Below are 14,035 nucleotides of genomic sequence, written 5' to 3'. Positions count from 1 at the left end.
GGCCCGGGCTCCCCGGGGGTTTTTTTTTTTTTTTTTTTTTTTTTTTTTTTTTTTTTTGCACAGCAAGCTTTAGCACCTGGAATAAGGGAGGGTTATAAGCTCTCACTTTGCCTGGGTGGTTTATAGTGAGGTAAAAAAAAAGGGGGGGGAATAATATTTTGTAGGGTCTGTTTTCTTTGTTTTCTTCCCCTTTTTCACTCTTCTTTTTTTTTTTTTTTTATTTTTTTTTTTCTTTTTTTTTTTTTTTTTTAATTTAGACCAGCAACCTCTTTTGCATGGGAGGGGCATCTGCAAGGAAGCAGCTCTCTGCATGCAATTACCACCTTTCTGAGGCTGGGGGAGGCACTTTTAGCTGAGTTCTGTTTCTCTGCTAATGGGCACCCCTCTCTGCTGGCTGGTGGCTGCCATCTGTGGCAAACGTTGTAGAGCATGTAGTCAATCACTGTGGGATGCAGTTATGTGGTGCAACAGCTCTCTAGGGACTGATTTAGGGCCACTACAGTAAGGCCAGTTGGAGCTAATTGGATTTTTTTCTCCCCCCCCAGCCTGGGTCTCCAGATGTGACAGGGCAACATAGCTTTATTAACCTAAATGTGTTCATCCATGCTCCCTGTTACAGAGAAAGAGATTTCTTTTTTTTTTTTTTTTTGCCTTGGTGTTGAATCACAGCATAGTGGGGGTTGTTTCCTGCCAGTTCCTGAACAAGAGCCAAGTGGCATTCCTTGCCTGCTGGAATTTTACAGCATGCACTGAGCAGGGGTGCCACCCTGCTGAATGCTGGCAATTTTTATTTCAATGAGCACTTCTTGTTATCTCCACTAATGCCTGAGTAATTTTTCAGTGGACTAGGAAAACCAGAAAAAAAAATCCCTGACAACATTCTTTAATTATCTATTCAGGTGGCTAAAGCTTTTACAAATGTCCCCTCACCGGTAAGAGGACACTGGTGAATAGTTTGTGTGCAGAAGAATGAAGATGGTGTTTTGCTGGGTCACTCCTGCAAGATTGTGCATGCCTCTGCCAGAGAACTGCCACCACCCAGCTCTTCCCTGCCCAGGCTCTGTCTTGATGCCAGCTTTGGTGCTCTCTGGGTCCTCCCCACAGCCACATCACCATTCCAAACAGATGGAAACACACAGCTGTGTCCTCTTAGTGTTTTGCCCCAAGACCAGCTGGGCTGTGAGGGAGGAGAAATGGCCCCACCTGCTTGGGAAGAGATGTTTGATCACTGTAGAGCAGCAGCCCCAGTTCATCTGCCAGCACCACTCACCAGCCACGTGTTCTTTATCACAGTGCTTTTCTGGAAGAGATGAGAAACAAAGGCCCAAGGAGAGCTTAGATGACCCGCTGGAGGTCATAATATAACAAACCCAGCTTTTCTCACAAGTTTTGTTTCTGAGTGTTGTACCAAACTATCAAAAAATTACTTTTATGCTATATTTGTTTGGATAATCCTGTGCTTTACATAATGGAAGCTTGGCCCCATATGCACTGTGACCCACTTCTAGGGCAAAGGAATGCTTTTCAGAGAATAGAAATAATGTTCTGCCATGGCTGTTGATCCTTTACATTCTGCAGTTGTTCCCTGAGGATCTCCACAAGAATAAGAGTTCCATTTTTATCTCTCTTGCAGATCTTTAAGAGGGGCTGAAGGCTTCCTAGTACTGTGCACAATACAATACAACTCCAGAGCCAGAGTGGAGAACATCCTTCAGATCAGCACGACAAATCTGCGCTCTTCACAGTCCAGGCAAGGGTAGTGGTGGCTACTTCCAATACAAGCAGCTCCAGCAGCTCTTTCCAATACAAGTAGCTCCTTAAAAGAATGTTTAAAAGGACACTCCATTCACCTTCAGTCATGGCAAAGACTTCAGGAAATGTGGCTCTGGAAGAAGAAAGACCACATGGAATTCCATCTGCATAAATGTCAGAGGCTTCACTCTCTTGGAGATCCAGGATATACCTGCTCATGTCTGGTCACTCCTTTCTCCTCACTTCACACTTAACCCCTCTTCTTTTTGTTTTTATCCCATCTGCCAGCAATAGGGCAAATCTCCTTTTGAATGGAGAGCAGCTGCTGCTTCCCTACCAACCCATCACCCACAGTGATGGATCTTTTCCATCCTAAATGATTCCATGCTATTATACAGCTCTTCTTTCACTAGCAGTGGAAGGCTAGTACTGGAATAGTGGTTCTCCCCACAAACTTCCTACCTGCCCTCCCAACAGTTTCCCTGTGAAGCATCATCCCTAGTGTCCTGTACTTGGCTTGCCTAAAGGCTGCTGCTCTTTAACTGGAAGACAAGCTTCTGGCATTCCTGGGCAGTGAATTACAGTCATGTTGGCAGCTGCCCTCTGCCCCTGTCTATTGCAATACCTCAAGATGATGCCAGCAGGCCCTGGGCTGCATTAGGAGGAGGGTCACCAGCAGGTCGAGGGAGGTGATTATTCCCATTCAGTTCAGCACTGGTAGACAGACATGTGAGAGGCTCTGGGTCCAGTTCTCAGCTCCCCAGTAAGACACAGACAGGAACTTGCTGCAGCAAGTCAGTGAAGGGCCATGAAGATGATGAAAGGACGAGATGTTAAGAGAGCTGGGATTGTTCAGCCTGCAAAAGAGAAGGCTCAGGGGGATCTGACCCTTGTGTATGAATACTGTGGGGTGACTAAAGAAGTTGAAGTCAGACTCCAAGTGGTGTCCAGTTAAAGGACAAGAGGCAATTGGCAGAAATGAAAATACAAGAAATACTATTTCAACATTAACTGCTCCTTGCCCCTCCTCCACTTCTCTACTAAAAGGGCGAGCAACCAGACAGGCTGTGCAGTCTCCATCCTTGGAAATAGTCAAAATCTGACTGTACCCACTCCTAAGCAACCTGCACTAGCTAACTCTGCTCTGACCAGTGTCAGACTAGACAATTCTCTGAGGAACCTGCCTCCTAGCCTTAACTGTTCTGTGATCCTATTTGCTGATTCTCATGTCTTGCAGTCAATCCCACTATCCTTATCCTTAAGCATCTTGATGAAGTGTTGTTTGGCACTCCTGGGTGAAGGAACAAATTAGCCCTTCTGCAGCAGATACTCAGAGACACCTGACCAGCAGTCAAATGCACAGCTGATATGGGGAGTAGATGAGAAAAAAGGTCTTTCCATAAGGTATTAACTCCAGACAAGGGGATTCATCCTATCTAACTCTGAACATTTGCAGTGTAACCATTCATGTCTGAGTAGTGTATCTAGACTCCCTTTGGAGTCAACACAGAGAAACAGGCATTTTTAGAGAGTGATTCATGTGACCTATTTCACATGAGATGAATCATGGCCAAGAGCTGCCCTTCTTTCTTTGCTGCCTACTATCAGTAGAGTGAGGAGTGGAGAGGTCAAGTTTGGACTTCTATACTGTAGATATCTTACAACATATAGGATGATTCCCACATCTGATACTTGTGCAGAAGTCCGTAATTGCCTAGAGTAATTTTTACACACCATGAAATGCAGTCAAATTTGATGAATGTCTCTTTGCCTACAAAGAGAACTAAACAAACAGACAACTGATAAGGACAGGCAAACCCCAGAGCACAGCAGATTAAAAGTCCATACAAGTGATCTAGAGGCTGGATGGAATCCTGTAGTTTTATTCCAAGACTGAGTATTTTAGGTGTACAGGTCAAGGGCACTTTGAGTAATGTGACTTCATCTAGTACATCAGACCAAAGTCAAGGGCCCTAAACCCAACCCTACAGATTCCTTGTGTGCCTGAACTCCTTAAGAGTCCAGGGGAGTCTAGAGAACTGTTTACTTGTTTAGTCCATGCTACTGTTTCTGGGGTGGACAGAAGAGGGCTGTGGACAAGATGGCTTGGTAAGGATATGTCTTAGATCATTCTTTGCAATTTTTGCAGATTTCTTTGCATACATCCATCAATAGGATCTTACCAAGGCAGATCTTCACCTCATCACACCATTGACTGAACTTTCTTAGTCATAAACTATCCTTGGCCTGCAATGACAAGCAGCAAGGAGGTAATGTGTGTCTTTGGCAGTGACAGGCCCTAGGCTGGGTCAAAGGCTTGAAGGGCACGCTAAGAAGACACAACCTGTCTTGTTTTTTCTTTTGGAATATGATGAGGCAACACAGCATAAAACTGTCTTCCCTTTTTGCACTGTCTGGCACACATCTGGACAGCATCTAGACAGAAGACTGATCAGACTTGGCAGAGGAGGTTTGGCTGTGCAGCATGATGCCTCCATGCCCTACAGGAAGCCAGATTGCATTAACACACTGTGGTGGTGCTGGGGTGCAGTGTGGTCCTCGGTGCCTCAGACAGCCAGTCTAGGAGCTTGACCCCAATGTTGCACCAAGGGCTCTGGGGAAAAAGCAGTATAGCTCCAGATTTCATCAGGCAAGTGATCTTTGGGCAAGATGCATAGCCCCAGGATTTTTTCAAGGGAAGCCACAACTTCGAGATAGCTGCATCATTTTGGAATGTTAACATTGTAGAAAAACAAAGGATTGAGAAAGAGTAAATAAAGTCAACTGCCGAGAAAAATAACATGGAAAGTGTGAATATAGTTAATCTCAAATTAGGTACTTCAAATCCCAAATTAACTCCTGGTATAGAAAATAGCTAATCTCAAATTAGGTACTTCAAATCCCAAATTAACTCCTGGTAGAAATGAACTTGTGACTTCAAATTTCTCAGAACTGTGATGAAGACAATAATGTAGGGTTTTTTTTCTGAAGTGCTTAGAGATGTTAGACTACTATATAAGATTTAAGTGTTATAAAGTGTAGATATTAGCTGCTGTCCTGTAAAATGTAGTATGCAAACATGGTGGAAACTGTAGGATGCAGGGAAAAGGTTGATATTTAAATAGAATTTTACACCTTGACAGTGTAAAATTTCATCATCAAAAAAATCATAAAGTGTTTCTGTCTTATGTTACTTTGGTGATGAGAGGAAAGCGACTAACTATAACAAAATGCTTGAAATATGGGGTGCTAAGGTCAGTGGCCCTTATTTGAAACTCATTAACTTCCCTCATTTTGTATCGCCTTTTCAATAGTATGAAAATACATTTTTTCTTCCAGCTGAGCCCAGTGAACAGCAAGACAGGACCTTTTTTTCTCTGCTGCAAAGGTGTCCATCTCGGTGGAGACTGCATGATCTCCACCTCTTCTTGCAGTGGTGTGATTCCATGTAGGTCAAGAATAGTCCAGCTCCAGAATTTTTTTTCTCTGCTGCAAGGGTGTCCATCTCGGTGGAGATGCATAATCTCCACCTCTTCTTGCAGTGGTGTGATTCCATGTAGGTCAAGAACAGTCCAGCTCCAGAGGTTTTCATCCCCAGTCTTGTCCAAAATTCATGTGCAAGAGAAAACTATTTTGGTGAACTTACATTCATCCTCAGTGAGCTGACCTTCAGATCCCAACAGTGTACAGACAGCTTTTATTTCCTGGAGGAAATCAAGGACTTGATCAGGCAGGGAGCTGCAGGCAGGGTTTGAGTACATCTGGCAGTGTTCTGGGGAACTCTGAAAAGCTTCTTGGCAAGTACTTAGGATCTGATCTGGGGGAACGCCCTTATTCAGAAGTGCACATTTGCATGCTGCCCTACCACCTTCAGTACTTGAGCTGTCTTCTGAACTGGGACTTCCTCCTGTGGTGTATGCCTTCATTTCCTCATTTCTCCTGTGTATTTCTCCGTTCAAATAACGGCTCCAGGATGGTCTTGTGAGAGGAGGGAACAGCAATGATCAAAGCAGCAGAAAAAGTTTTCAAAGTACTGTTGGGAAATTGTGTGTTGTTTTTCTTTGCTTTGTATAAATTTTCCTGCTTTTTCCATTTCTTGGCTAATTGAGCGAAGGCCAGATCACCTACTTGCCACTGCCTAACAACACCCTTGTTTCTCATGATTACTGTGTATAGTAAAAACAGCAGTCTGAAATGGGAGAAGTTGGTCATCAGAGCTTCCAGGCAGTTTCAGAAGAGCTACCCTAATTTACAGCAGTTAAATATCTGTCCCCCTGACTTCACTTTGCTACTTAAATGGGCAAATACGTTCCAAAGCATGCACAACTGCATTGAAAATCTTAAAAACTGGCATTGCATGAAACAACATTGCCTGGCTAGAAGGGATTCATCACACCAGCCTGAGATGTCTCCAGCACAGGCTTGAGCCTCCAAACTAACCATGACTGCTAAGATACCATTCCTCTGTGCCACTTCATTGTTTCATGATGAGAAGAACCTGAACGTTCACCCTGGAGGTGCTCACTTTTTCAAATGGACAGGTGAAGCCCACATGTTTTATCTGGACATAACAGCTCTCTGTAGACCCTCTGTATTCAGTGTTTCTGTTATGACCAGAAGACCATTAAAATGTCCACATTTCAAAAGTTATCACATTGATCAGAAGTTCTTCACTAACAGTTACACCAAGGAACTTTACCAATCTGCTGTGTCACAGCAGCCCTGATATTTGGCTTACTTAAAACCAGATCACAGAGGGTAAATGTATCATACAGAAGAGCCCCCTGTTAAATTAGCAAGATCGAGAAATAGACAGAAAAAGCCTCTGAAAGCCAAACTGCAAGTAAATTACTTTGCCTTCTGTGAAAACCCAGCAATGCCCCATAACATTCAACATTTTACTGTATTTTGATGACAACATTTTGTTAAAAAAAAACACCTGGAGGATTATCTTGTGTCAATCAGCAGCCCTTTCCATTTCAGCCATTGATTATGACCAGCGGATGTCTTTTTTTTTTTTCAAATTATACCCTCTAAGGTGATATCAGCCTAGAGGCTTTGTCCCTTCCCTTGGAACTGTCTTTGGTATTTCTATTGACCTGTCAGCAGCAGCCTCAGGAGATCTTGGCTTTCTTGTTGGAGGTAGCTTGGGAAATTGCCAATGCCATTTCACCATTTCACTTGTGCCTCTTTGCTGTCATGGTCTTCTGGGTGATGTCACTGCCAGGCATCAGAACTGATTCACTCTTTCTGGGGAGTGTTATTTTTCAGACGATGTAGGCTTAGTCCGGCAAATCCTTGTTCTGGCAGTAGCAGTTGCCCATGGAGAGGTGTGAAGCCAGGTACAGGGCACCAGGGAAGGGAGTAGAGGGAACATTTTAAGTTAGCTTCACTTACAAAGCCAGAGTTTCCTGAAATTATGGCCTCTGTGGACCTCATGCTGTATAAAATGAAAGGGAAACTTAAACCAATTAAGCCTGCGTATTAATTGTGGAAATTCTTATGTGGTTCTAAATTTCCTCTAAAAGCACCAGGGCTTTACTTTTTCATTTGAAAGGATAGTTAATTCTCACCTAAGCTTTTTTCCCCCCTTTCTTTTGCATTTTCGTGCTAATTCACTCTTAATTTTAAAGTTACTTTCCAAACACAACTCTACTCATTGTAAAATATAACACAAAATTAAAATCCCTTCAACGTTTAAATAAAAGTAACTTGGAAACTGAAGAAGAAAGTTTTCAAAGGGCAGACTACAGTAGCTTTAATGTTTAAAATACATGCTCTAGACTTTAATTTCAACTTCTATAATTTACCTCACTAAGTCACAATTCTCAAAGGTATATGAATTCACAGGGAACTTGCACAATGCATGAAGTTCAACATGGGGATACATTTTCGGAATTAAAGACGGCTGTACTCAGACCAGGGGCACTGCAGGAATTTATGCTCTCACAGATTTCTTGCAGAAGCCCACTGTTCGTGGGAGCGCATTAGCTTCATTCTGGGGACACAATGACTTCTGCACCAGCTCAGGCCATGTTAAAGGTTGGCTATTACCAGATATGTAAACTTTTTGGATCAGCTTGCTCTGCATCAAATGCCGACACATAACATGATTTTTCCACTCATTTAGCCCAAGAAATATTTCTGTTGCTAGCTTTATGTCTTTTTTATCAAGTTTAAGCTGACTTCAGTATCTTCTCCGTTAGATGTTCTGTGACAAAATGACTCCCTCAGAATTTTTTGAACACATTTGAATTGACAGAATAAGTTCATAAAAGTTCAGTGATTTGTATCACGTCGTCATGGCATTTCTGACTCATTATATGGCACATCAAGACTATGTTCAGGGTGATGTCAATATGAGGCCCAAGTTCTTGAAAAGTGATCCCCACTGATCTGCTCACGAGCCTGGCAGGCTTGCAGACTCAACTTGAACTCTGTTTATATAAGCTGAAGGGCTCTGAAAGAACAACACAACTACCTCAACACTCACTGCCTTTCTGCTTTCACCACACTGTGGACACATCAGAGCTGGATAAAACAAAATAAAATCTGAAAACAGGTGTTATTTCCAATAATTATCTGTTTCATCACATCTCTTGTAAGGATGACGCAGTCACAGGAGCCAAAGAGCAGCAGGAAAAGCATAGAATACGTGCCCATGTGCTTTGTGGGGAGGGCCTGGGAGATCCTTGCACAAGCACTGCCTGTAAATGCCTGCATAGCCACAGCCACCATCATGTTGGCAAAGCAGCTTTTCTTATTCCGGGACACAAATGTGGCATAAGCAGGTTGTCTCTCTCCTGAAGACAGATCCCAGAAACTCTGGGTGAGCATCCCCAGGTGCCCTTTTGTGAGATAAAGCACATCGAGACAAATGCAAAGAGAGACAATACTCCCTGAGGAGTTCTGACTCAGATGTGGAGGAAAAGAGTTTGCTCACAGCCACTACAGATATGGCTCAGGGCCTGTATAAGAGGTGAAATAAGTGTCACACTTGGGTCATGGGAAGATAGCTACAAGCCAGCTTAGCTACAAGCAGAGATAGCCTGTGACAGCCAGTCACACTCAGTAATTGCATGCTTTGTGTGACAGATAGCAGACCCAGAAAGAGCGAGCTTGTTAAAACCCTAGAGCATGGGCAGTGTACAAAAATATACATGGGATCTTCTCAATTAGCTCAAGCATGCAACAGTATTTTTTATGCCAGGTTTTTGCATCGTTGCCTGGTTTAAGTCTAGCTGCAGGACTGACAACTGTCTGATATGAAGTACAAGATTCTGGACTGTACTGTGAGTTCAGTCTGGGTAGATCAGATAGGGATGTAGAGTCAGTGAAAGACTGTGGCAACAGGAAATCACCCTTTCTTCTGTGCAGAAGCACTCTCCTCGCAGAGGATATGGATCCATGGATGCAAATCCTGTGTGGGCATGTTCAGAGTCAGATTCAAAACACCCCAGCTAGGTGATGCAAATTTCTGAACTTCATTCTGCTGGTTTAGATTTGTCTATAGATTCCTCTGGAAGCATGTTGTCCTGGCAAACTTCATACCATTTCAGCCATCAGCTTCTCATGTCCTATGACTCTAGATGGACCAGGTACCACCATCTTTCTTCATCACCACCAGCATAAACAAATGACATAACATGTATTATGTTATTTTCATAAGAACATTTTCATATGTTCATTTGTGATCTGGATTAATTTGGAACTGATGGGTGCTCCAGTACTGCACAAGTGTGATATTAATTATAATAGGACTAAGGTTAACTTTTCCCCTTAGGCTGTACTGCAGTGCCATTTGAGGTAACCCTTCCCAAAATTACTTTCAGGACATGGTTTCATGGTACCTAGATCTCTGTGCAATAACAACTTGAGAAATTCCCACTCTCACAGAATTGCCTACCACTCATTTAAAGCAGGGTGTTAATGGGAGGTAAAACTGAACTTGAAAAAAAATAAAGATGTTGTATTCTTTTTTCCTAAGATTAGCCTAGCTACCAAACCACAATACAGGGAAGCCATACCAGCACAGCTGAAAAAACAGCACAGATGTGGAGCCTGGCAGGGGATGGAGAAAGGTGGGCACCTCCAAAGTGCTGACAGTGCTGACTGTACTGTGCCTTCCCGCATGGTACGGAGCAGCTGTGGAAAGGGCTCTGACTCACTGTGCCACTCTTCCTGCACTAGCGGGACTGCTATCTTTAGACAGCCCCTGTGTTTCAGGAGTCCTTTCAATCCAGTCGCCAAAATGCTAACAGAGGAGGCCAGCCAGGTTGTGGGCAGTGATGGTCTCAAAGAGTACAGCTGGTGGAAAGGTGCTCCTTTTTGGCCCTGTGCAACTTATGTTACCTACATAATCATCTGCATGTGGGTCCCCCACCCTGGGTCCTGAGTCTTGGCTGCATGCTGGAATAAGGGAAACCCATCAGTGTGGGAGGCAGTGCAGTATCCTGAGGAGCGGGAAGCAGCAGGATGTCACCAGCAGCAGTGTGTGTGCAACTGGGCAACCAGAGCTGCAGGAACATGTCCACCCCATAGGACATTATTAAGATGCAGCATGAGAAAACCTGGGTGTGCCAGCAGTGATCACGCAGAGCAGCTCTCATATGGAGGTGTGAGATAGGGGTGGTGGAAACAGCAGAGGAGGAGAGGAGCCTAAGCTGGAGGGAGGCTGATTGTCTGGCATCCTTTTGCAACTGATCTGCTCCCAGTATGTGTTGTAATAAATAGCATGAGGAGAACAGTCTCCCAGCCTCTTTCTGCTCCATTCGCAGCAGGAGAGCTGGACTATGCAAAGCCTCACTCAGCCCCACTCACTACCCTGTCCTCTGTTACTTATCACCTTAGCTTGAGACTCCCTCAGGGATTTTTTCATCCAAGGAGAGAACCATTTCCCCAGAGTATGACAGGACACATGTCTAACACTTCACACTATACAGGAGGTCAAAATCACTCCCATTTTCCACATAGAGAACAGGAGTGGAAGCAGGAAATGAGATGCCCCAAGGCTATGGGATGAATCAGTAGTAGAACAAAATGAAAATTCAGAACTTCCTGTCTCTTTACTCATCTCCTTGAATACTGTTGATGATTAAGCTCATAAAAAGTTAGTACAGTTGATGACCTCTGCATCTCTGGTCAGTGATTAGGGCTCCGGCATATTAAAAGTGGAAAATTATAGAACAAAGACAATTTCAAAGAACTTAAAAAAAATAGAAGGCAAGGAATTTCTTTTGTGGCTACAACATAAATGTTGGGTTCCCATCATTCCCACAGTGTCTCTTCCAGTAAGGAAGGAAGTTTCTCTAGTTTTACCTCTATGGGTCCATTGAGAGTTGAAATTGGCTTAAACCACAGCCACAACCAAGAGGCAATGCTATGGTTACACTTCCTGCCCTCCACTTAGTTTCTGACCTCTCTGTTTCCCTTTTGTTAACACAGCAGCTCAAGGAGACGTGATGAACCAGCCCAGGGAACTGATCAATAGTAACATTAGAAGTTATTTTCCTTTTGTGGGCTAGCTTTGCTATGAGTCCTGGCTCACTACACAGCTGTAGGAATGCTCATACCCACACAAGAGATGAGGAAAATAGGAAAAAATGACCAGAGAAAGGGAGGTTCAGCACCCCTCTTTCAGAGATGCTGAAACTGCTCGGGGAGCTGCAACTCCTCAGTTCCCTTCACTGCTATGAGCACTTCAAGCAAGAATGGGTGCAACTGTGTCTGAGGGTAATGGAAAGCAGCACACAGGCCCCAGCTTTCTCCTGCTCTGCTCACCAATGGATGGAGTGGACTCAGATTTTTTGATGCTTGTACTGAAGTTTGTCATTAGAAACACCATGTGTGCTCTGTGGGGTGAGGATCCACAGGGGTGAAAATGCCTTTCCCTGCATTTAGTCTTCATTTTTTTGATGCCTGTCTCACTCCGTCTCACTTCAGGACTGCTGGTTTCACTATGAAGAAGAGTTAAAACAGACTGCTCATCTTCTTTCCAGTGGTTTTAGGTTTGGTCTTTGAACCTTTGAACTTTCAAACTGGGTAAGTACACTGAGCTGGTGAAGAGCATGATGAACATGTGAACAGAGTGGTTTTGGCCGCAGCTGAAGAGACTTCTTCCTCAAAAAAGCAAGCCTTTCATCCCTCCACTTGAGTAGGAAGAAAAAGGAAGGTGAGGCGTTGTGGTGCTTCGCTCTGGGAACTGGCAGGAAGCTCTCTTGTGGCATTTACTGCTTTATGAAAACTATTTTTTCCCTAAAGTTAGAGGATGCCTTACTTTTAAAGAATTCACAATCTTGTTGCTAGCACTTTAGCCGTCTTTAATATAATACTAAAACACACCAAAGAACTGAACTCACTGTAATAAAACAAAAACTTAAAGCAGAGAGGGGACACTGTGGTGGAGACACATCAGGGGTCTGGTGAAATGATGTGTGTTGGTGAAAATATGAATGGTGAAATGTGTATATGGGCTCAGATCCTCATCTCTAAAATCCTGGGCTGTACTTTTCAGAGGCACAAGGAAGTTGTTACATCCTGGGTTTGGAAAACTCACAGTTCAGAGTTTGGGCTTGAAAATCTTTCAGCAATCAGAAATACACAGCAACAGTCTCTGAGGTAGTATTAACATTACAGAAGGGGATTCTGGAGTTATAATAGACACTTGCCACAGGAATGTCATATTTATACTCAACAACAGTGAAGAAAGGAAAGATCAGGAGCAGATTAGAAATGAGGACATCACTATGATGCTGTATGGGGAACCCAGCATGAACATGGAAATCCATTTACCCATCTTAAAAAGGAAGGCATTAGGAGCAGAAACGGTTCAATGAAGGTAAACATGGAATGAGTTCCATTCATGGTACCACTAAAAAGACCAAAACTTTCTAGCTGGCAAAAACCAAGGGGAAAACACACCAGAAGTCTAAAAAAACATAAGGAAGAAAATTAGTAGGAAATTATTGGTGTCTCTTCCAAAACAAGAATAAGTAGGGCTTTTTTTGTTCAGTCTAGCAAAAGGTGATCTCCACACAACATGCTAGCTGAGCTTTGGAACTCCCTGCCAAAGGACACTGTAAGAACCACAAGCATGTCTGAATGCAAAAAGTAAACAGCTAATCTAATGGAAGGAACACACAATAAAAAAATATGAAATGCAGTGACACCAAATGCTGCTAAAGAACTCCCTGAGCTATAGAGAGTTGGTAAGGTAAGCCAGGGAAGTATTACTGGATTGTTAAAGTATCCCTGTGATCTTCTCTCAACACTTACTACTGGCTAAATCTAGAGATGGATACTAGGACAGACGACCAATGGATCTGACCTACCAAGGCTTCCCTTACACATAAAAAGGCTGAGTTAAATAAGCCATGTAATGCAAACCAGGCCAATGATAATAAATCTTTATGGAAATCCACTTTTCAAAACCTACCGCACCTCTAGAGTTGACCTTACTCCCGTGCATACACTCAGGCAGATGCAGCACAGAATCCATTTGAAATTATTTGCCTTTTCCCAATTATAGGTTCCTGTATAGAGAACAAAGTTTCCTGGTCTAGGCTGGAGTTTCCTCTCTTTGTATCTACACTTAAAGTGAAAATGAAGTATGCCATTAAACTGTTATGGTAATTTATCCTTACACTTTCTGCTCAACAGGTTTGCTTTGTTTCAAAAGTATGTTTCTGTGATACTTATAGCTATGTATATGTAATTTTGTGGTTAAATTAGAAGAGAGAGGAAAACCCTGGTTCCCACAGGAAACATAACTCGACCTCTTGCAAGCAGGTAACACTTTTGCCATATCAGTGTGATAAAGAACTTCAATGAGAAACAAATCCTGCCAAGGTTTACACCTGTGTGCAACTGTCTGATGTGTCTTGCTCAAGGGAGGTTAATGAGATTTTTCCACAATTCAAATTCTGCTAGAGGATTCTTCTGGGCGGGAAGGGGCCCTCAGATAGCTCTCTCAGTAAACGATGCATTAAAATATGAGAGATGGATCTGGTTCTGTGGGCCAGAATTTGGGTCTCTTTCTGTAGAAACCTCTGCATGAGACACAAATGTTTTTCCTGTGGGCGTGGGGTCTCGGGGCAGAGGGGAACTGTGACATTTTGCTGGTCATCTCACCGGGGATGGGAAGAGAAAATATCCCCACCGCACGGCGAGTACCAGCCGTGACAGACCCACACTGGCCGCGCCGGGGGCGGCAGGGCCCCGTCCTTGCCCCGGGCGCGGGCAGGGGCAGCGCGGGCCGCTCAGGGCAGCCGGCGGCGGGGCGGCC

General features: G+C 43.6%; 1 protein-coding gene across 1 annotated transcript in view; it reads right to left on the bottom strand.

Annotated features, from left to right (window-relative positions):
- Positions 1–9,314: 9,314 nt before the first annotated feature.
- LOC120504569 (translation initiation factor IF-2-like) overlaps positions 9,315–14,035 on the bottom strand; it is a 5,554-nt gene continuing 833 nt past the window's right edge. Inside the window, exon 2 of the mRNA XM_039714178.1 lies at positions 9,315–9,364. Within this exon, the coding sequence (XP_039570112.1) occupies positions 9,330–9,364 (35 nt within the window). The 3' untranslated portion in view covers positions 9,315–9,329. The remainder of the gene's footprint in view (positions 9,365–14,035) is intronic.

Source organism: Passer montanus, unplaced genomic scaffold (assembly GCF_014805655.1).
Source record: "Passer montanus isolate IOZ18808 unplaced genomic scaffold, ASM1480565v1 scaffold3, whole genome shotgun sequence".
NCBI classification, from domain to species: domain Eukaryota; kingdom Metazoa; phylum Chordata; class Aves; order Passeriformes; family Passeridae; genus Passer; species Passer montanus.
The sequence above is the reverse complement of the archived record's forward strand: the minus strand, read 5'-3'. Positions and strand labels throughout refer to the sequence as shown.